The following is a 23,236-nucleotide window of genomic DNA, read 5'->3' on the forward strand; positions in this document are numbered from 1 at the left end:
TGAGATTGTCTGTAAGAACATCATGTCTTTATTGGAAGCACTGGATAGTGTCTGTCATGGTACCAGGGATGGAACGATACAAAATGCAAAATCTATGCTTCAATCCTGTCCATAGAAACAAAGAAACTTTTTTGGTGGCTGGATAAATCCTTTAAAGGGGTTTTGCTTTGTAAAAAGTTTATCCTCTATTTATGAGATAAAGCAGAAATTATTGACTGGAAAGGATTTTAGACCACTAAGCCTCCTACCTTTCGTAAGAACGGGGGTTATTTTACCCCAGTTTTGGAAGCAGGCACAGTAACACATCCAGTTCTCAAGATTGGTGGGGTTATTACCAATTTCACATTCAGAAATATTTTTATGGCAAACCCTTTAAAAGTGGGTGTACTACAACGACCCTTATAAGGGATGATTGTCAGAAAAAAGAAGCGCCGTGCTCGACCTTGTCGCAGATTCTGCAACTCGAGTTTCTCTGATGATTAGGCCCGTTCATCCAGGATGCTGCGATGGAATACCGTTGCACTGCATTGGCATCTCGTCGTGGCTAGACTGCGGCGCCGGAAAATGAATTTCTCTTCATGTTCCGCCATATCAACATACCCTAAAGATGTAACATTTCTTGCTCTGACTTCTTTCTATAATAATCCTTTTTGTTTACTCTAAAGCAAAGTTCCAGCGTTTCTGAATGTGGTTGACATCGCCGGCCTTGTGAAAGGGGCCAGTGCAGGCCAAGGCTTGGGGAATGCGTTTCTGTCTCACATCAGTGCCTGTGATGGAATATTTCATCTTATGCGTAAGTAACACGTCTTTTTTAGCCTGGATATGAGTATTCTAAGCACCAGTATCACTATAATGGATGTGGACACATTTACATTGGTTACATTTTGTTGTTATTGTTTTTGAAGCACAACAATTGTATCAGGCTTCATCTAAAACAAAATACTACTTTGCTTCTGCAACATGTGCCCAACTCCTTCATCTAGCTGGCTGTGCTGATAAATCTTGGATAGATCCAGAGGAACACTGCTTTGGGCTGTCTTTTCGCCATCCTTTTCTAAATTAGTGATAGCAGCAGGGATGGTGAGGAAATGGAGGAATAATCCAAATTTTGAGGGAAGGCAAATAACATGGGTCAGTTTGGAGGAGGGGGGATATAGAAGTGTGGAGGAGTAGTGCACAGGCAGTACTTTATCAGAGTGGAGTCAGCAAGAAAAGCTGATACAGCACAATCTTCAAGGAGAGAAGGTTATCACACAGGCTGTGTATCAGTATAGAGGTGAAGGAGAAAATCATGACAAAGTTTGCGGCTTGGGAAGGATTATACTCTCCTCAGCATCAGTGTCAGCACAATAGAGAAAAAAATCCTTATGGTTTTTGAAGGAAAAATTGGTCCAGGAATGAAATTGTGTTGATACATGAGAGCTAGTGAAGACAGTAGCATCTTGGGAATACAGATCCCACCACCAGCATATATTGGGCCTCATCCACACGACCGTATTCCGGCCAGGAAACACAGTCCATATGCGGGCTTTATTTCCCAAATTGAATATGGCCATGTACATGGAATCCACTGTGTCATAGGCAGTTATGATGTAGAGCTCTCCAAAGGGGCCCGATCACTATTGTACTAAACTGGCATCTGATTAAGAAGCATATGCCCAAAGAAGAAAGGCCTGAAACCAGGCAATCCTGCAGCTTTAACTCTGGGTTCACACTTTAGCACCATTTTGTTTGTTTTTTTAATTGATATAGGTTTAAAAATCTGTTATTCATTGGAATAATTTCATCAAATAAGTTTAAAAATTTACATTTTCTACATAAGGATACAGATGATTCTAAGCAACTTTGTCATATATCTTATTAGAGCAAAAATACTCTTTTCCCATCTGGCTTTTCTCTTGACACCCCCCCCCCCTCAACTGACTTTCACTCTAAACATTTCTGCTACTGTATCCATCTCGAGATGGACTGCAGATCATATACTTAGATAACACGTGTCTATTGAACGCAATGGATGTCTATCCTGAAAAGTCACTTGAGCCAACAGGCGTGTTTTAAATGATAACATATCGGCTACTTGTAGCCACCACTACGGGGAAACTACATTGTATGATGAAGTAATAGACAAGTCCAAAGGAAAAAAATAGAAAAATCCAGGACGCTGTCCATATACAGTAAGACTGGAGACTTTATTGATCCATTTGAATCACTATCCGCACAACATAATCTACCATGTAATGACTTTCTGTACGCGACATTCTTTTAAGTGGATCAACAAAGTGTTCAGTTTTATTGTTTGTGGGCGCAGTGCTGAGTGGTTTTATTATTTTATTCGGTAGTTGTGTCCCAAAACAATCCCGTCCAGCTTTGGATGTAGCGTCTGCAGAAGTAGTAGATAAACCCAGGGAAGAACGCCCCCTCCCTCTGCTCACAGTGCTCGACCATAGACGAGTATTATCAGGAAGGAGGGGGCGTTCCTCCCCGCTCACACAGTACAGCGCGATAGGCGCTGCTGTGGAGAAGGATGTTCCTGCTGACTGTCAGAAACGTCCTTCTGACTGTAAAGCGCTACGGTACCGGGACCGATAGCTCTTTACCCGGTTCACAGATCGGGAAAGCCGATATATGTATATGGAACTGCCTATGCCCAATCTGATGAAAGGTCCTCTTTAATGACTCCAAGCAGAGTTCTGACATTGTACGGCGCTGCTCCATACATTTCTTGACTCTAACTCAGTTCGGTGACAAACATTTGTAATGAGTATTTCTCATGGTAACTGGAGGCGCAGGGCGCGTGGTGGAGTTAGGGGAGTTAGTGGCTGCCGTACAGGTGCTCATCCTCAACACCCAGGAGATTCAGTTTTGTTTACAGGAAGCCAATTTACCTATATGTATATTTTTGGCATGTGGGAGGAAACCAGAGTGACCAGGGAAGCGTACAAACGCCATGATTGGTCAAATTTTAAACCATGATCCCACCAGTGCTACAATGGAAAACTGAACCACTGTACTGTCCAGAGACCCGTACTCCTCTGGGCCTACTGTCCCATATACGGAATGGGACAGTAGAGCTGTGGATAGGTAGTGACTCTCCCAGCATTATAGATCTCTGGACCAGGCATATTTGGATTATTTGAGTAACTTCTCATTACAACTCAAAATGTTTGGTGAAACTTAAAGGTGTCTGACAGGTAAAACTTTGTGCCAAAGCCTCATAATGAGTTAAAATAATCAGCAATTTTCACCTCACCAGTCCCCTGCCATTCTTGTTTCCGTGCTGTTTGCGTCCCCTGCTGGTTTCTACTTCCCGCTCCCTGTGAACGTACAGAAAATGCTGCTTGGCTAATAACTGACCGCAGGATCGGCCCACTTCAGTCAGTGGCCAAGCGGTCATTTTGTCTAGAAGAACCCGGCAGCTTCAGCACTGGAGGAACGCAGAATCCTTGACGTGACAACTCACTGCTGCTTTCAATTTTTTTTTAACCCTTTCTTAGACTTCATAACAAAAAAATCCCTCAAAATTTGACGTCAGAGGAGCTTTCTAAATATATGGGATTGTACAAAGTGTATAACCCCTATAATAGTGTCCATATTGTACTTGATAATGGGGGGGGCTGAGGATTGATAACTGGCGATCAGACCCTTTTCGTCCCGCCGTTCGATAATGCCAGCCGCCAGCTTACACTGTGGTAGCGATGTGAAGCTTTGCCTGATGCCGCTACCTCTGCGCACATCTGCACGACATCTTCCACGTAAGCTGTGTTTATCCACTTATGGGTTTTCCGTTTTCATGTCCTCAAGTGTTATGTTAATCCTTTTGTTACTTGCTACCCATCGCTATGGTCTGTCCCGGACAAGTGATTTACACCATAGAGCCGCTATGTTAAGGCTGTCCCTAATAATTACATAGCTTTTTCAGAATGGAGATCCCAGCTGGCATCCGAGCTACTGGTCCCAGCTCTGGTGAACATGCTACTCTCCGGATACACGCCTGTTCGTGTTACATGATACGCACTATTAATAGCTAGATGGATTGGCCGTCATGGCATGGCTCGCAGAGTAACACGACTTAATGTTCACCTTTTAAAGATCAGATTATGCAAAATGTCTTTAGACATCCATGAATCTGTCATTTCTAGAAAGAACAAGGTACTTAACAATCAGTTACTAAATATATGGAGACATTCTGATTTTAGCTGTCAGAGGCCAAGTTTATCTGCTGCCTGGTGACAGGAGACAGGCCAGCGAGACCTCCCATGCAATAATGCTACGAATTCCATGCTGGGCCAAGATTGTCATTGGCTCTTTAGGATAAAAGACACTTAAGGATATAGGAAGAATATGCAAATCCGTCTTCCATGATGTAATTAGGAAGACAGTGCCTCAGTCATGCAGCCCAATAGAGGGCGCTCCCTAAGGATATATTCTTAAGGATATATTCATACATGACAAATTTTTGCAGAAATTCCTGTGTCTGAAAATCAATTCCGTACATCTGGGATCTGCAATTCTCATCAATGGGACAGCCACAGAAATTTTTGCAAAAGACTTGCCCTACGTGAATACACCTTTACCTTTTCCTATACTGTAGATCTGTAGTCTTGTTCCCCTTACCAGTATAGATGAGTGGGAGTTCATTTGCATCTGTCAATGGAGGCCCCTTTGAAGATGGGATCCCTGGGCAAATTTCCAATTACAGTTCCAAAGGACTGAGTAAGATAATCCTTTAATAGTCCCCCCATAGGAAAATTACAGCAGCATGATAATACAGTAATATAATTCAAGAAAGAACACATACAAGCTCATAGCAGATAGAAAAGATACTAGGAGTCATAGCAACTAGGAAGAGAAAAGAAAGACTCCGGATCATTTAGTTCTCTGTGCGGAGTGATCTTCACTTGGCCTGATGTTGATTATACAGCCTGACTGTGGTTGGGAGGAAGGATTTCCGATACTGCTCCTTCCTACACTTGGGGTGAAGCAGTCGGTCACTGACAGTGCTGTCCCAGTCTCATACATGGGGTGGGATTTTTTCTCCCGCATGGAGCTCACCATGGACAGTATCCTTCTGTCACCCACCACCTGTACTGGGTCCAGGGGTCTCCTCAGGACAGAGCTGGCCCTTCTAACCAACCTGTCAAGTCTATTTCTGTCCCTGGCTGGTATGCTACTCGAGAGATACAGTAAGTGGAAGAATTGGGGCATCCTCATATACCTTAGATGAATGACTGGTCCTGCTGAAATTGATTGGTTCCACTGGCATTCATCTAATATCTATGGCCACCTTTACTTTTCCCTATTCTCTCTATATTTTCTTTTTTTATAATCTACAGAATTTGACACAAATCTGCAGGATCTGACTACAAAGCCTTTGCTTGTAGTCTGAGACCATGGCAACACATACAGTACTTTAACCTGTGAGCTGGATAAACCAAAATAATAGGCTATTTCTTAGTTAAGATTTTTTGCAAAATTACCTTTTTATGTTTTAGGTGCATTGAAACTGAAAATAGTGACAAGTGACTCTTTTTGAAGACGCTATTCTATACCTCAAAGGGCAAAAATTATTTTTCTTCTTTTTTTTTTCTTGTTCAGACAAGACCTATTGACAGCCCATCTGGTATTAATAAATAGTTGCAGTCATTTTAGGGTGAGTGATGTCCACGTTAGCGATGAGCACTAAACCACAGCCATTGATATTTTCTGTGAAGAAGATACAATTTAGTAGCAGCGATGTTTTAGTGTGCTGCTGTAAGGCGCCGAGCCGCGCTCCCTCTCTTTCAGATGATTTCAATGCTATCTTTATTTAGTTTGTCGGGAAGAGATTTACAGTAGTGGCAGTTATGAAATGATTGTTGCTTTCTTTATATCCTATTTTCTCCCTAGGGGCTGCCATGCAGTGCGAGTTCCTTCACTATAATATAGTGTCTTACTTTATCAAAGCCTTTATATTAAGAATTGCGTGACTCTTAGCTGTTGGAGGGGATTTTTTTTTTTGCTTTTTAAATCCATGTATAGAAAACAGATTTCCTCTGTGAGTTATTGTATGGGCCATTACTGTATTTGTAAAGCAATGGATAAAAACATTAAAAGTGGTTGACTCGGAAAGACAAACCTTGGCTGTATGCAGTACAGGGACATGTGGATGTCATAGAGGGGGGTCTCCTGCTCTATAGCCCCTCTATAACCCAGAGCATGGAGATATTAAAGACGGGTGGTTGTGCTGGTGCACATGGGTTGTCCGTGGATTATCTGGGCAGTCATTCATTGTAATGGTCGGCACGTAATTGTGGTCGGTCATTCATTAGAATGGGTTGCATATAATACGCCGCTTCTTCTGCAGCAGCCAACAATATTCAGCCAACATTCACAGACAAAATCAGTTATCGTCATGAGAAAACTTTTAGGCTGAGTTCAGACAGTTTTTGGTCTGGAATTTGGCGCAGAGGCCGCCTCAGATTCCAGACCAGAAAACGGGTAGCCGCAACTGAATGCCAGTGCAGTGTACTGGAATCCAGTCGCGGCATTCCACTCCAAATTAGGGTGTCTTTAGGCGTACGTCCGGCCGCGGAATCTGCCTGAAGAAAGAGCATGTCGCTTTCTTTTTCCGCGAGTGGGAACAAACCGCTCAAGGAAAAAAAGAAATGACCAGCTCCCATGGATTTCAATGGGAGGTGTTTTTTGGGTCAGGATTTTAACGTGGATTTCCCGTCAAAATCCTGACCAAAAAACCCGTCTCAACTCAGCCTTAGGGCACATCCACATGGAACAGCAGGTGGAAAATCCACGGCGATTACAGGAGCAGCAGAGTCGATGAGATTTTAACAAATCTTATCGAGATACCGTGAAAAAAATTGCATCAAACGTCTGTGTTTGCAGCAGGTTCTAAGTCAAAATGTCAATTCATACTGAGAATTTCACTTTTTGTAATCTATAGTGTGCAATCTGCAAATCCACAGCCCCATGGTCAAACAGAAGCTGAAAAACTCCTCTAGTTCACGGAAAAAACTAGTGATTGAATTCCACTAAAAGTAGATATACAACAAACTATACGAAATATTTATTTATTGTACAATATAGTTAAAAATAATCACTATTTTGAAACCACAGTCTACACTTATGACTCAACCCAAAACTGGCTGTGAGTCCCCAAGGCTCTTAGTCCGACCCCACACCTCTGATTAAACACCAGTTTTTTCCCCCTTGTGGATTCCCAGAACATACATTGCAACTTGCTACTGTGGATATTTCACAGTGTATATGTCCCGTACACATACTTATCCTAATATAATAAAAATTAGATACTCACTGATCCTCCACTACTTTCTACTTCCTGTTGTTTCATGACACACAGGAAATGCTCTCTCAGCCAATCACTGGTGGAGAGGGGTGACCACTGCGGCCACTGATTGGCTGAGCTAGCATCTCTAGGGATCAAGGCACCAAGTAGTACAGACCAGTGGGGATTGGTGGAAGGTATTACTTTTTTATGCTAAATAGGATCCCATTTTGGTAGCTTCAGATATGTTTCTATTTCCTTGGAAAACCCTTCTATTTTAAGGCCTCCAGTTTGTTGCTGCTTTACATATATTAGACTGTGAGTCTTCTGAGTATAGGTCTAATTTGTTTTTGGTATATTGATGGAAAGAAGACCTTTTTATTTAGTCTCCTTGTTCCTTGGGGTAGATTTTTTTGGGAAATATCGTAGTAAAATGAGTATTTTAATAGCTCCAATTCCAGGTTGTAACACACATCTGGCTATTCTAGTGCTGTCACACCTTATGCATTTATTCTCCTCACATTGTATATCTTGAAAGTGGGAACCTTGATGACGTATGGCCTCCGCTCCAGTCGTTGCTCTGTAGTGCAGTCATTTGCCTAATTTCTGCTTGGTGGGATAGTTGACATTTATTAGGATACCGGTAGAGCCTAAACGTTCTCAGAATGGGAGCCTGTAAATGATTTAGTATCTAAATGTGTAAAAGCTCACGGGCCATTCTGCTTGTCAATGGAGTCGCTTGTGTTACCGCTCTGGCCATTCATGTACTAGTCAGACGTACAGAGGCAAAAAAAAGCAACGCTGAACCTAAAACCAATATCTAATCTAAAGAGCTGCCAGTATCATCCTCAGTTACGTATGCATGTTAAGGTTTCTGGAGATCTTTAGGACTGGACATATGAGATAATGCTGTGACCATGGTGTCAGACATAAAGGGTAATTTATCACGTTTTGTACACCAGTTTTGACTTTTTCTGCGACACTGGCCAGTGGTTTACCTAGTACAGGAAAATGCCTTAAACCACCAGATTTACTCACGCCAGTGGGCAAATGGTTTAAGACTGGTCAATGAAATGCCAGACTTGACATCTTGACGTCCATCTTAAGGTGGCTGCTGACAGGCAGAAGTAGATACCTAAAAGAGTAGGTAAATCATAAGGTTAGATTATAAACTTGTTCATATTAATTTCAGTGAGAACTCCATGCAGAACAATAGGATTGGACATATTGAGATCCCACAAGTCCAATCCTTGTCTTGCCAAACATTTGCCCTTTGAGGGACAGATGGGAGAGACCCTTCCTCATGTACATTACATTGTTGCTTCAGATCCACTGACACTAATGTGTAAGGGCCTCAATAATGTCTAACTATGCTTAGGTTCTGCTGTAGTTATACCTGAGCAACTTCTTCTTCACTTAGTAAATTACCAGTAAGGGCGGGTTCACACCAGCGCCCGGTCAGCTCTTTAGACAATCTGGCGGGTTTCCGTCTTCTGCTCCGAGAAACTGGACAGGGGACGGAAACGCAGCAGGCAGTTTTCAATCTCATTCACTGGAATGGGTTTGCAAAGTGTCCGCCCGTGAGCCTCTTGTGTCTTTCCACGGCAAAACTGTTTTTTTTTAAACTGGACACAAAGTCGGACATGCTGGACTTTATGTCCGGTAAAAACAAAACGGTTCACCACGGAGAGGCACAAGACACTCACGGGCGGTCACTTTGCAAACCCATTCAAGTGAATGAGATTGAAAACTGACTGCCGGTTTTCAGTCCCCTGTCCAGTTTCTCGGGGCAGACGACGGAAACCTGTCGGACGCTGGTGTGAACCCACCCTAAGCCATTCACCTACCTCAGCGGTGACCCGTATCTGTCAGTGGTTGGCCAAGCACTCATTTCTGTTGTGTTGTTAAAGTACCAGTAAAGTGGAGACCAGCAGGGATCCGGAAAAGTAGACATTGGCAGGGATCTGAGAAGTGTAGAAACCTAATATAAAAGCAAACCGTTATACATGGATCTGAAAACCGTGTAAAAGTGGCATAAATCAAACATGGAAATTTTTGATTTCACCACTTAAAATCTACGTGACAAAATATTTTCTAATGTGTATCTGGGGAGCCTTTATGGAGAGTTGTAAGGGTTAGGAGCAGATCTTGTGTGTCTTATAAGACTGGATTCACGTGCATGCACATCAAGTTCTTGCAGAAGGGAAAAGAGAAGATGTATCTGTGTTCCTTTTATACTTTTTCTCTCTTTTTGCCTACTATTTTGTTAGTGTATTATTCTGTGTTCCACCGATCCCTATACGACTTCATTTGCAGAAACTATTCACGATTTAACCAAATTCTTTATGGAACAAAGCGATGATTTGCGTGTTCTGTTACTGCCCAAACATAAGGACGTGCTTGTACGCTCGGAGCCTCGATTGTTTGCTTCACCTTTTATACTGTTAGGTGTATCTTTGATACCGGGAATACAGGAGTCTTGCTATGCTTAGTCATTTGAAGTGCTACCTTGCACATTTCTTTGGCCTTACATTGATCTTCTCGCTCCTCTTGGCTATTGACACTATTGTTTAAGTGATCTTTTTGGTGGTCTTGACGATGCGCTTTCTCAAAACTTCCTTTGTGTCTCTGCTTTTGTTTAAACACTAAAAAGCGACAGGACGTTGCTGGCTCGGAAGAGGTTTGCTTTTTGCTATTAGTTTTTGCAGCCCGTGTGTCCCTTGAGTATTTGATTTTTATTTTTTTTTTATTTTAAACTGCTTTTGGTCTAAAAGTCAATTTTACACGGTCTCCGTCTTATTGTATCTTTGCCCTCCTCGGCTTTAATCACAGCTATAGTCGTTTTAAGCCCTTTTTTAGATTGAGTCCAACAAAATAAAAAAAAAAAAATAAAACAAAAACTTACTCTTCCATTTGATGATTTAAGTTTTTGAGAAAGATTTTGAACCTTTTTCAGCGTTCGTTTTCTAATTGGATCTTAAATTATCCTTGCTCAACTCACCTCATTTTATCGCTCTGTCTCTGTCATTACATAGCAGATACGGTCACCCTTCTAACGGCGATTTTTTTTTTTTAAATGTCATCATAGGGTTGTTAGCAAGTAACGCATTTTGTGTGGCGTATCTTGGAAATCTTTCCCATGTATCTTGTTGTTCTCTAAAATGTTCTAGGACACTCTTTATCTAAATTCACCGATCTTCGAGAGATCTGGCATGAGGCTCCTATTGGAAATGTTTGCTTCCAAAGACCTGCCTGAAGCCAAAGCCAGATTTAAGGCTGGTGTTTTGCCTCCGCCTATCGTAATCCATTGTCAAAGAAAGGATCATCTGGTGAACGATCACTTTGCAGATGCAGCCGTCCATATTGGCCATTGTAGTCATTCGAATTGACCATGTTCGGTGACGCTGGTGGAAGTATACACGATCCTTCTGGGAAGGTTCTGAGAATTTCCTTCCAACTAAAGAATGTTTGTGGGTAAAGGATTTTTTCTGGGATTGACGGGTATTGCAGCATCATTGGTATGTTGTAAAGGGCATCATTTTGGGAGAATGAAAGAAGTCAGCACCATGCTGTTTGCAGATGGGAGTAGCTATATTTTCCCAGCAGGGTGTACATATAAGAAGGGGGGTACATTGTGGTGTAGCAAGTCATCATCCTCATATGGAATGGAGAGAAGTTTAGTAAATCCCCCTTGTTTTGTTTACTAGGAGTAACGGGAAAAGAAAACTGAACATTGTAGAGTTACACCCTTTACTCTTAGAAGAGGGGCTGTCGCCAGATTTTACGACGCTAAACCTCCAGCATATTCTTCTACTGCTAGTGGCCTGGATTATCGAAGTGTGGGCGCACATCAGCGTTGGTGTCTCCGCACCTGCTCCGTTTCTGTAAACTGTCGCAAGATCATAAAATGTGATGAGAAGGGGTTGTCTGCCATCTTCCAGTGTGCGTTTAGACAATTTTTGCCGTGTATCCACTCTTTTGGACGGAGACAAGAGTTGGACTTGTAGCACTTTTGCTCCTTTCAAAAAATAAAGAATACATAACAGACAGAATCGTATCCTTCTTTTCCAACATTGAGGTCTGTGGAAGGCCGGTCACAAAATGATGACCTGTTGGGGTTTCTGACAAGTCTGGGTTTCTGGACTCATATTGGCTTGTATATAAGCTTACCAGCTTGAAAGAATGGGCGCCAAGTATACCAACAAATCACAATTTGTGCTTCATATATTAATCGATCCCCAGTTATTTTGGGAACATATCTAAGGCAACCCATTTTAAGGATTAGAATTGGAAAAAGGATTTTTTTTCCCCTTAAATCTTTGTAATCTACAATTTTAGTGTTACAATAAGGCCATATTTTTTTGCGTGCGACAGTTGTTTTGCAGCAGTCTCAGACTAGGTTCACACTAGTATTGCCTATCCATTGCTCAGATCTATCAGGGAACCTGAACAATGAAGAGACAGACTGCTATATTGGTGGTAACATATGGAGTCAAATGGACCCCATTGACTATAACGTAGTCTGTTGGGTATCCGTCATCATAAAACTGAAACTAGCGCAGGAACAGTCCACCAGGCAGGACTTTTTCTACCATCAGTTTTTTTTTTAGGTGGAAAAATACAGGACCTCCTTCTTCAGGAGAACCTGCGTGCTAGAACTGAAATCAGCAACTGGCCTAAATTTCGGGTATAACTCTGGTCAGATTTCTGACATGAGTGCCAGTAGGTTTGATGGACAGGAGCAGTTCAGCCCTTGTCTGTAAAAAAGTGACGGGCGAGTATGGAATGAGAAAAGTGTCATATCTTTGGTGTAAAAAGGGCCTGTGTGCCAGATATTCGCCACATCTACTCCCATCTACATTAGAAAACTTGTGTAGAAGGGTTAGTAGATCCCCCCCCCATAGTGCATGCCGCAATTCACACAATGGGTTCAACGGTCTGTGTGGGGAACATTCCTACTACAGTTGGACGACCTCCTGGTCTATCTCTTCCAAGGGCATATAAGTCCTGGTTCACATCTATGTTTGGTATTTCTTTCTGGGAGTCCACTTGGAGACCCCCCCCAATGTATTGACAAGCGGTGAGCTTATGAAAGCACATGGACCCCAAAGACCATAATGGGGTTCCTGTGTTTTCCGCACGCTATCCGGTGTCTGCATGACTCATGCGGACACCGCACGGCAAACACACAGACCCCATTATAGTCTACAGGGTCCATGTTCTTTCATAAGCTCACCGCTCCTCAATGTGTTCTGTGTTCTGTTCGGGGGTCCCCAAGCGGCCTCCCCTAACGGAATACCGAACGCAGATGTGAACCAGGCCTAAGTGAATACACACATAAATAATCTTTCAGTATTCGTACTGCCATCTCAATGAGGCCTAACGCAGGAACCTTTGCAGTTTTGTTGCCTGCCCTGCGGGATTCTTGATGGTGCTCGTAGCGCACTTTGCATGTTGCTTTATCGCAGCACCTTCTCAACTATTAATTCGAGTGCCTTGCGCTTCCATCCCTTCCTGCCTTACTTGATATTTTCTCGATTTGTCGCGAACTTGGCAGACGAGAAGCATCTCCTTTCACCAGACCGGCCTTTTCATCTGCTGTCTCTTGTGTGCCATCCTATTCATCACCATAGGGTGACAAAGCGAGTGCTCCCTCCCCCTCGTGCCCATGTGTGCTTTTGTCAAGTGCTTTGTACACTTTAAACTGCTCAGGCAAAGTCATTACCATGTTTAGACAACCGTTCATTTATCCGTGTGAATCATTTGCATCGGGTAATTCTTCTGGCTGTCTGAGTGCCATCCACCACTATGGTGGTTTATAAAGTTTGTAGTGCACTTTAAGGAAGAGAGTCTCTGTAATGGCACTATAAATTAATCTGAAGCTCTTCTGTTCTTTTCATTGCGGTTTTTTTTTCATTTTTTTTTTTCTCCAAGAAAGTGGCGAGCCGTTTTTTTTTTTTGTATGAAATGTTTTATGAGTCGCGCGGAATGACAAGTCCGGAGAACCATCTCCGAGCAGAATTGATTTGTCAACTTTCGCTCTTTTCCTATGTAAATTGCTTCTGTTGCATCCCAAATAGAAATAACTCGGCCCATTTGCCTTTTAGGGCAGTTTATGAAAAATGTATTTACGGCGGATAATTTCAGATCTGTCTCTGTGGTCATTTCTCTGTCTATATCAGGAACAAGATCTTCTCAATTTTACATGCATTTGTCAGAATCTTATTGAAAACCTTCATGAATTATTCCCCACTTGTGTAGCCAGGGATGTTTTGTGTGTATGTGATGGGTTTTTTTTTTTTGTTTTTGTGGGGTTTTTTTAACCTATAATTTTGTTTTTTCTTTTATTTTGTCTTTTTATTTTTTTATTCCTTTTACATTTTCAAAGCTTATTACTTTGCAAGGGAGCGAAGTCAATTGCTTTGAAATGGTGCGCAAGGCTTATGTAGACAGTGGACAGAGCAAATGGAATTGCTCTGTTATGTGGGCCATTTGCAGGGTGCACAGCAAATCTTGCGGCCATTACAAGAGGAAAGACTGATGAGCAGAAAATAAATGGGGGGCAGGTTACATCTGGGCTGAAGGATTCCAGGTGTCAGGTAGCTAATGCACCGTTAAATAATTCTTCTTTTGCCTAAGATTTAGTCACACGTTGATACCTATGGATATGTATTGTATTTGTTGCCATTTTGTTAGCTTGAATCCGTTTGTTTCTGTCCATACCCTTCCCACTCCTTGATTTTTTTTTTTCATATCTGCTTCATCTTGTTTTGAAGTTGAAGGTAGGGCTGGGCGATTATGACCTAAAACAAAATCGGGATTAATGAAGGCAATTATGTAGGCCATGACCCTTTAAAACCACAGCCCCTCTAAAGGTTCACCTGGCTAGTTTGTTCTGATGGAGCACGGCCGAACCCAAAACTGCTATTATACTGTGGAGTCTCTTCACACCCCAAAGTATAATAAGTGGAAGCCCAGGGAAAATGATCCAACTTAAAAAATAATGTTACTCACCTCTCCTGGGCTCCAGCACGACTCCTTGTTGTCTTTGTGTCTCCAACATCAGGGGCTGCTGAGGCCTGTTATTGGGCTTCAGCATCACACCACCATCGTGAAACCATATGACCAGTGAGGACCAATCACAGGCCTCAGTGGTCCCTGACGTCAGGAAGAAGCACCAAATACTAGGTTCACATATGTGAGACTTCGTAGGAGACTCTGCACATAGGGCTTTTTTTCTTTGCCGGTTTCCATATAAAAACAATGGAAATCCAGCATGCCTCATTATAGTCTATAGTCTGAAAAGATCCCATTGTATAATGGCACTTCTGATTTGGACCTATTAATTATATGCATCAATGCACTTAAAAATGTACAGGATAGTGTAGCACCCTTTGTGTGACAACCCCCCCCCCAAAAAAAAATAAAATAAAAAAATAAAAACAAAACGTATGTAAAGTAAGATTTAGGCCCTATGCATATAGTGGTGTCAAAAAGCAATATAAGCAACCGAATGGGCACATTGCTCCTGTGATGTCATCATCCTGACCTTATGTTGTCTTCAATACAGATACCATATGAGCCCAAAAGTATTTCCTCGTTTGGAACCAGTTGTACTTAGCAGGGAGAAAAATGGTTCCCATACAGAAGTTTTTGCATGCCTCCATATACACTAATGTATTTTTTCAGCTTACATCGACTTCTGTAGGTTCCATTGTTTTACAATGGTATGACATATGGAAACCTCTATGTGATAACAATACTCCCACCCCCTTTCCCAACACACATTCATGCTAGGCTTGGTCAAGTGTGCATATGTTCTCAATTTACAGGAGGTAACATTGTTACCCTCTCGTGAATTGGTGTCTCCATTGCCGAGATTTCCCTGTTTTTGTGAATATGCAGATCAGGTCTTTGGAGCAATGAGGATCTTGTTGTTGCTCCAAAGAGGCCAAGCCAAACAACTAAGCTGTATGATGGCAAACACTACAATATGTCAGCAACGGAGACACCGATTCAGATGGGGAAAGCACCTTTTGATTCAGATGAATTGGTTGAATCGATTGGTTCTTTAAAAGGGAGTCTTGTGAGAACAAAGGATCAGACATGTTGAAATCCAGTAGGCCTGATCTTTTATCCCTAACATCTGTGGTTTGGGATGGTGAAAGGTTCTGCGTATAGGCACCCTTACTTCACATTGTGTCACACAGCAGTCCCATGAAGGGCTATGCTCATACAGAGACTGTTTTATGACTCTCAGCCCTCGCACTACCGCGTGTGTGTGTGTGGGCCCGGCCTACATCAATGACTCGTCTACAGAACCAGACTTGTTTACAAGGTAAGAAATTAACTCATCAACTTATCAGTGTTCATTTCCAGCCGACACAATTATCGAGCCCGGGTTGTGTTTATGAGTTTTTTTTTTTTTTTTTTCTTTTTTATTATTAAAAAATGTTTATTTTCTCACCAGAGAATGAGGTGAATTTTCCTTTTCTTCTCGCTCCTTATTATATTTCACAAGAAGATTGCAGAATAAAGAGCGTTTTCATTCGCGTTCCCTCCCTTCGAGCCACCTGTTGCTCCTGATGCGCGAGTACATAAATTGGAACAAAATGCTCATCACTCATCAGTCATCAGTAGAAGCATTAAAATTACTTTCCAGACTTGCTTTACAAGAAATTCTTTTGTGCCGGTGACACTAGCTTTGTTTTATACAATTAAAGTATTACACGCTAGAATAAATTAAATTGCAGCCGCTAAGTCGTGATGGCTTTTTTTTTTGTTCTTCTAAGACAAAAATGTGTTTACTGTAGGAGACTTTTTGCTGTTTAACATTTTAATATATATATATATATATATATATATATATATATATATATATATATATTTTCAGGGGTTTTTTTCTGCTGCAGGTGTCTTTTTACGTATTCTTTTAAGATGCCGCTAAAAACATACGTTTGTGGGATGAGATAAAAAAATATAAATATATTTTGCCCACCATCTGGTAATCCACAAAGTCTGATAATCTGGCGCATTTCCAGCACATAATCTAAATATTGTGTAAGATTTCGCAAGACTAGGCGCAGGAATCCAAGACAGGCGGTTATCGTTGACATAACATTAAATTTAAGGCCCCGTGGGACGATATGCAGTGGGAAAAACCACAGCAGGAACGCATCGCGGTTCTTCCCGCAGCGCTTCGAACAGAAAGTTCACAGAGTTTTCTTTTACCATTATATCTACGGGAAAGCTCCCGGCGTTTCTGTAGATCAGGGGTGCCCAATACGTTGATCGCGATCTACCGGTCGATCACGAAGGATGTATGGGTCAATCGCGGAATGCAGCCAGGTTTTCCCGGTGTCTGCAGGCCCTGCCTGCAAGTGTCCGGAGATGACTCTCAGCCTGCGCTGTGAACAAACACTCCGGACACTTGCAGGCCAGGAAGCAGCAGCTCTGGGGGATGACACGCTCCCCGCTCTTAGGATGAAGGGAGCCGGAGTGCTGCTTGTTCACAGCGGAGGCTGAGAGTCATCTCCGGACACTGGCAGGCGGGGCTGCCTCAGCCCTGACTGCGAACGAGTGCAAGGCCCCGGCCTGCCAGTGTCCAGAGATGATTCTCAGCCTGCGCTGTGAACAAGCAGACACCGGAGAGCTGTCTCCTGATCTCACGCTCCGTCCCACCCACAGGCCCCGCCCTGGACCGCCCACAGGCCCCGCCCACAAGAAGTGGGTAGTAGATCTTAAAAAAAGTAAATAAAGTAGCTCACATGCTGAAAAAGTGTGAGCACCCCTGCTGTAGATATAATTGACATGCTGTGATTTCCAAAACCGCACCGATTTTCAAAATCGTAGCGTATCCACGTTGCGGTTTGAAACGCAAATGGTTTACCCCAGCCCCCTGCTGGCTGCAGGCAGAGATTGGTATCAAATAAAGAATAAAAGTGATACTTCCCTTCCCTCAATGTCATGCCTTCTTTTCCATCTGGTGCCTGGTAGTGGCCCCATAGTGGAAGTGCAGAGGCTCATGTAATTGCTGCGGCCAAATACTGGCTTTAGTGGTCACATGCTGGGTACTGGTCATGTAACAGCAATGACGTCACTAGTCCCTAATATTTGAACACTAATGCCAATGACTGGCTGCAGGTGTCATCTGCGTCTCTGTACTTCCAGCCAGGCAAGTGACTAGATGAAGCAGGAGAGGTGATGCCTGAATGGTGGTGATGCCAGCTTGCACCACCATCTTGTTAAGTACGGTCTACTCTGCTGCACCAGTGGCTCCCATTGAATAAAACTGCACACGGCACTTCATATGTACTAGTCTCCCACCCCATCTTGGTCATGTGAGACTGGAGATGTGAAGAAACACCTGTAATAATTTTAGTTAGTGGCTTATTGTGCTACTTGCACAAACCCCCTAAAGTGAGTCTGTCTTCACGGAAACTCAGTATCAAACTAACCACAGTGCATTGTAGGGGGAGAGTATTCTGGGCACCATCATACTTTATATAGCCCTATAGATGTACCAGCAGTTTTAAGAAAGATGCAAATGAGGCTTAAAAGGTAATTCCCATTTTTAGCAACTTTGCCTGCTGTCTCTTCTTCACTTCCTGTATTCCTTTTCAACCAGTCAAAGCCGCCTCCCCCCAGCTTGCTGAACAGGAAGTATCCCAATACTTATTACAATTACTAGAAATCTGATATAACTGCAGATCAGATAATACGCACATGCTTCTTGAGACTCATGAGTGTTATCTGTGTCTTTACATAACAGACCCAGCTTTATCAGTCAACTGCAGTTAGCTGAATGGCAGAGCTGTAGATAACAGTGAGAGCAGCGAGTGATGTCATCTGTCCTGTCTTATCTTACAGGACCAGCTCTATGGAAACTCTGTGTAATCAATGGGAGGAATAATTTGACATAACAGGAAAACAAAGCAGCAGTGCTAAAGCAATTTATTTAGGAAAACTCTTCAATTTACATAAGCCAGCAGTATAGATAGGATCCTTGAGATGGGACTATTAAGTGCCTCTGTATTTCACACCAGTTAGGAGTCCAGTGGGCGGTCTTATGGGATAGCTTCTTGTGCATGCACGGTTGTACTGGGGTGGCTTGTAGTTTCTGATAGGACCACCCACTGGACTCCTAAGCCCATAATAAGCAGAGTTTTAACTAAATAGATGACACAGGTTATACTGAAACTTTTCCCACCAAACCATATATCAGTCTGCTCAGCCCCACCTGCTCTATAACATGCATCTTACAGATTGGAATGGATGGTTGCTGTGATTGCACCCAGCTTTGCCACAAAGCAGGATAGAAGCTACTGAGCGGTTTCGGCACTGGTGGCACTTTTATTTTTCCGGCTGAAGTGCTCTTTGTTCAGCCTAATAACAAGGAATGTCCATATAAAAGAAACTTAACTGCACAACTTTAACCATGAACTAGTGTAAATTTATTACTGATTGTCGTAACCCGCTTTACTACAATAATCCATATTTTAGCCTCATTTTGAGCGGGAGTGCTGCGTGCGTGGCTATTGAGAGTATTAATGGAACCAAATTGTTCTTTTTTATGCAAATATATCCCCATTTCTGTCCCCCAAGAAGCTTTTTAACGATCACCGTTGGGCTCTTAAAATGTAACAATAGCTAAAAGCTGAAGTACACTATCGAGCACGTTTTAGAAGGCAGCCCCGCTTCCATGGCATATTAAATTCGCCAACGGTAAAGTATATTATTCAGAAAACTCTATAGGGATCCTGTACTTGAAAACATGAATTAAAATGGAGCGCAAGTGAAAAAAAAAAAAAAAACCCACTAGCTACATCGCTCCAGCTTCTCTTAACAGTGGTGAATTTCCATAAGCTCGTCTTGTCAATGTGTCCGCTCCGCAGTGTTTTGTGCCTGGCCCATGTATGTGGGCTGCCTTTAAAACTTGGGTTGCAACTTTCTTTTTCCCCCCTTCTTTGTCTTGACCCCGGTGCCCAACATTTTCTGCCACCTGAGACAATTATTCTCCCGTGTTGTGAAATTAGGTTAATTGGTAGTCAAAATGTAACCTTGCGTGGCTTGCTTTGGAAAATGTGAGTGTCCAGGGGGAGTAATTTCCTAGGAAAGGAGCGTAGCGATTGTTTTTGCATTATTAGATGAGTACCATAGCTTTGCTAATATCGCACCTACTGTTCGACAAAGCAGTGGAAAACCTTCGTATAGGAGGACGTAAGGGGGAAAGGCAGACTGTACGGTATTATTTTACCTGTTGCTGAAAGCTTTTTAATGAGAACTTTCACATCTTGATTATCAGATAATAGGAGCTTACTATAGTGCGAAAACTTGGGTGGAATACTTTGGATTGTATAGATAATAGCCGCTTTGTCACAAAATGTACAGGTCACTGCCCACCCACCCACCCCTCCAGTGCTGGTTAACATAGAACAATCGTTAGCTGCGCCAAAACATATTTTTGCAAAATTTGGTTTGCAGTTAATTTTCTTTATGGTGGCCGTATCTGGTATTGGTGAGGTTTTACGAATACGTCATAGCTCATTGATGGCCGAAATAGTGCCCATCTATCTAGTAAAGAGTGGGAAGCCTGGTAAAACTGTGAAGGTGATAATCATGTAATATATGAAAAACATTGTTATCCTTAATGCTGAATGCTAGATATAGTTGCTTATGCTTGAAACTGCTATAATGTTATATGATAAGATGGCGCCTGCATCCAGGATGGGTGCAAGGAAAACAAATGCTTGGCTTGCTGCTAGAAGACATCTCCCCAAGGTCACCACGCAGGACCGGGAGTAGCTGACTATATATGGAACTGCTTAAACTTATTCTGTTTGATTGAGATGTATCATACCAACCAGGAATGAATATGAAAACTTACATTGTTGTTATATCATTTCCTTTCTCTGCTACTATTTAACCCCCGTGTATTTAATAAAAAGGGAATCGGCACACATTTCTTAGCTGAGAGAGGAACGAATACCAACACATAGAGTGATGTGACATCTTCACCGTCTGGCACTCAGACTAATTAATTAGGATGACGACAGTTACCCAGAATTATTGGTCAATTAGTCATAAACACGACTCTGACCTTATCAAAACCATTATGTAGGTCTTTAGGATATGATGCATAATATCCATCTTGATAGCTCCTGCAAAAAATGCAAGGCTTGCTGGTAGCAAGACCAGGATGTTAAAGCTATTGCTGACTGATTTCTTTGAAGGGTCTCAGTGATGTCTCCAGGACCTTTAGTGATGAGGTGCAATCTTTTCTATCACTTTCACAGGGAATATCGTTGCATTACACAAATTACCATTGCACAGTCACATTTATTATCAGTCTACCACGACCAAAATTGCTTCTAAACCCCTTTTGTTGTAGGTGCGGTTAGTGGCACAGTGAACATCTTGTGTCAAAGTGTGATTTTTCTGCTGAGATATTTAGCTTTTATTCCATATGCATATGATTGGTTTGTTGCACTCAGTACCAGGTCGTACCTGCTGGAGCGCCCATTTTCTTTTGTGATCGCCACTCTCAAAACAAAAAGACTGACATGTCCTATAGACTGTAATTACCAGTGACCATAAAAGATGGTGCTCCAGCAGGTGCACCGAACAGTTCATTTCCATATGGGATAAAAGTTTACATTCTCAGCAGCAAGATTTATCATACCACTAAGCAGCCTTAGAACAGCTTATAGGTATGTTAAAGCTTGGGTTCATTGGTGGTAGACTCCTTTTAAAGGATATACCATAACTTTGATGGGGTCCACCACCTTTGCAGCCGTTTCCTGCACAGCAGTTCTTTGCCATTGGCTGTATGGTGAACTGCAGCACAGCTACATTCTTGTGACTGAGGTCGGCTGCAGTCCCCTGTACCGCCAGGAGCGCTGCCTTGCGCGGTACGCCATCCTTCCTGGGACACCATTCTCAGGATCGATGGTGAATCCAGTGGTTGGACATGCACCAACCCCCATAACCCCAGTAATATGCTATCACTTTATGAGATGAGAATTCTAATTTAATTCAGAATACCTTAACAGGGGTTTTCTTACCCCAGATGAATTTTTCATACTGATGACTTATCCACATGAGGATTCACCTTCTTACATTGCTGAATTTTTACCGGACTCTTCAGATATTTTGATAGAAAGTTTATATTATTTAAGGTCTTCTTTGACCTTCTCTCTTCAGAGATCCGTTAGCTACGGTGTACCACCTTGTGCTAATGCGCAACTGGATGAAACCAATGTAGTTATTGTAAGAAATCTTCTCATCGGGGCTCGCTTACATTGCATTTCATGTTCACGTTTAACTCTTTATAATCTGTTGGAAAAAAAGCCATCATTTTCGACGATGAAGCCATTTGGAACGGACAGAGCCATTAGCTGCGTCCCCTGCGGTGACCGTCACCCTAAGTTTGGATAGCGATTCCGGAAATGATCAGCAATGCAGAAACGTTACGTCCTGCGCTTACACATTTTATATGTGCCGTTCTATTTCCTCTCACATGTATGCCCTTGATTATTGGAAAAGAAAATCCTGAAAGAATGTTAATTAACTTTGCATTAGGCAATCATGGTGTTGTACTCCGACATTAAATTACCCACAGATGTGTGTTCCTGAAAAATGAAATCTGTGGTCGGCCTCCGCTAGATAGGTTGGAGCATTTATGGCCTTTCATCATTAAAAGTGCAATTTAGGGTCTCCTATTAGAGGAGCAGAAGATTAAGTCAGATTTGGGTGCCCGGCGAAACGAAAATCCCAGAACGTTTGAAATAATGAAAGTTGGTTTAAACTCTCTGAAACCGTGCGCTCTCTGATTTACGAGACTGCTCTGCTGTTTACGTGGTCTGTACTTACAGGACAAGACCCAGCGTCATCCCCTTGTGAGATTGAAGCGTCAGACTAATAAGAATCCGGGCTCGGGATTCAGAGAGTGACATGAAATATAAGAGGAAACTAGACACTCATTTCGGAGGCACAAGGAGGACGCTTAGATCCTCGGATGAAGGAGCACTGACTTGACTTGGCGCTCTACTTTTGTAGTATTTGTGTCTTTCCTTTCTTCACAGTATTGTAGACATGTATAGTAATGTTTTAATGATTTTTATTTTAAGGAAATTTTTCCAGAAATTCCTCGGAATTCCAGAAAACTCATGCAAACACATCCGAAACGTTGTGCATTGTAAAGGCACCATCAAATTCTGTGCGTACAGAGAAATTCTCCCCTAGAAGCAGTACTTTGTACACCAGAAGGGGGATTTATTAAGTCGCATGTTTCCTACGCTTCTTTTCGCTGGAGTAGAGCCTTGGCTAATTTATTAAGTAAATTGGGTGCATCTCCAGCTCTCCATGGGCCAAAAACTAGCTGGCGTAAAAGTGAGCCAAAATTTACGCCAGATCTGTCTTAAATTATGTTCAATCTGTGGGAGGCTACACTTCTGCACGCTCACTTTACACACAAGTGGTGTGTGGAGGGCAGAACATCAGAAAATCACAATTTTTGGCTGACGTGGTCATCTGCCAAAAATTGCAACTTTTCTTTTTTAGCTAGAATCCCGTCCACCTTGAAGGTAATGTAAAATACAGATAGGGGGTAGCAGTACCTGTAACTACATAAGGCTCTATTAAGATCACTTTTTTACATATACATTCGTTAAATGGATGAAAAAAAAATAAAATTAAAAAATAGATGCAAACGGCTGGCTAAGTGTTTACTTAGACATCGTTATTTTAAAAAAAAAACAAGAATTGATCCGTTACTATTATCCAGAAACATGGTATGCCGTACTTTTGTGTCCATCCAAAAAAATGGGACCGCAACAGATGCGATTTTCTTTAATATTGATGTATATGTAACTGGATGGCCATCTGTTTTTTAGTCCGGTTTTTTTGCATCTGTTAAAAAGATGTAAGAGAACCCCTGATCTGAACAGAGCAGAGATC

At 42.2% G+C, this 23,236-nt stretch overlaps 1 protein-coding gene across 3 annotated transcripts in view; it reads left to right on the plus strand.

Annotated features, from left to right (window-relative positions):
* Positions 1 to 23,236, plus strand: part of OLA1 (Obg like ATPase 1) — a 132,134-nt gene that overhangs the window by 9,393 nt on the left and 99,505 nt on the right. For all 3 annotated transcript variants that reach the window (XM_075284149.1, XM_075284150.1, XM_075284151.1), the window contains one exon: positions 666 to 793. In XM_075284149.1, the coding sequence (XP_075140250.1) occupies positions 666 to 793 (128 nt within the window). The remainder of the gene's footprint in view (positions 1 to 665; positions 794 to 23,236) is intronic.

This window comes from Leptodactylus fuscus, chromosome 8 (genome assembly GCF_031893055.1).
Source record: "Leptodactylus fuscus isolate aLepFus1 chromosome 8, aLepFus1.hap2, whole genome shotgun sequence".
NCBI classification, from domain to species: Eukaryota; Metazoa; Chordata; class Amphibia; order Anura; family Leptodactylidae; genus Leptodactylus; species Leptodactylus fuscus.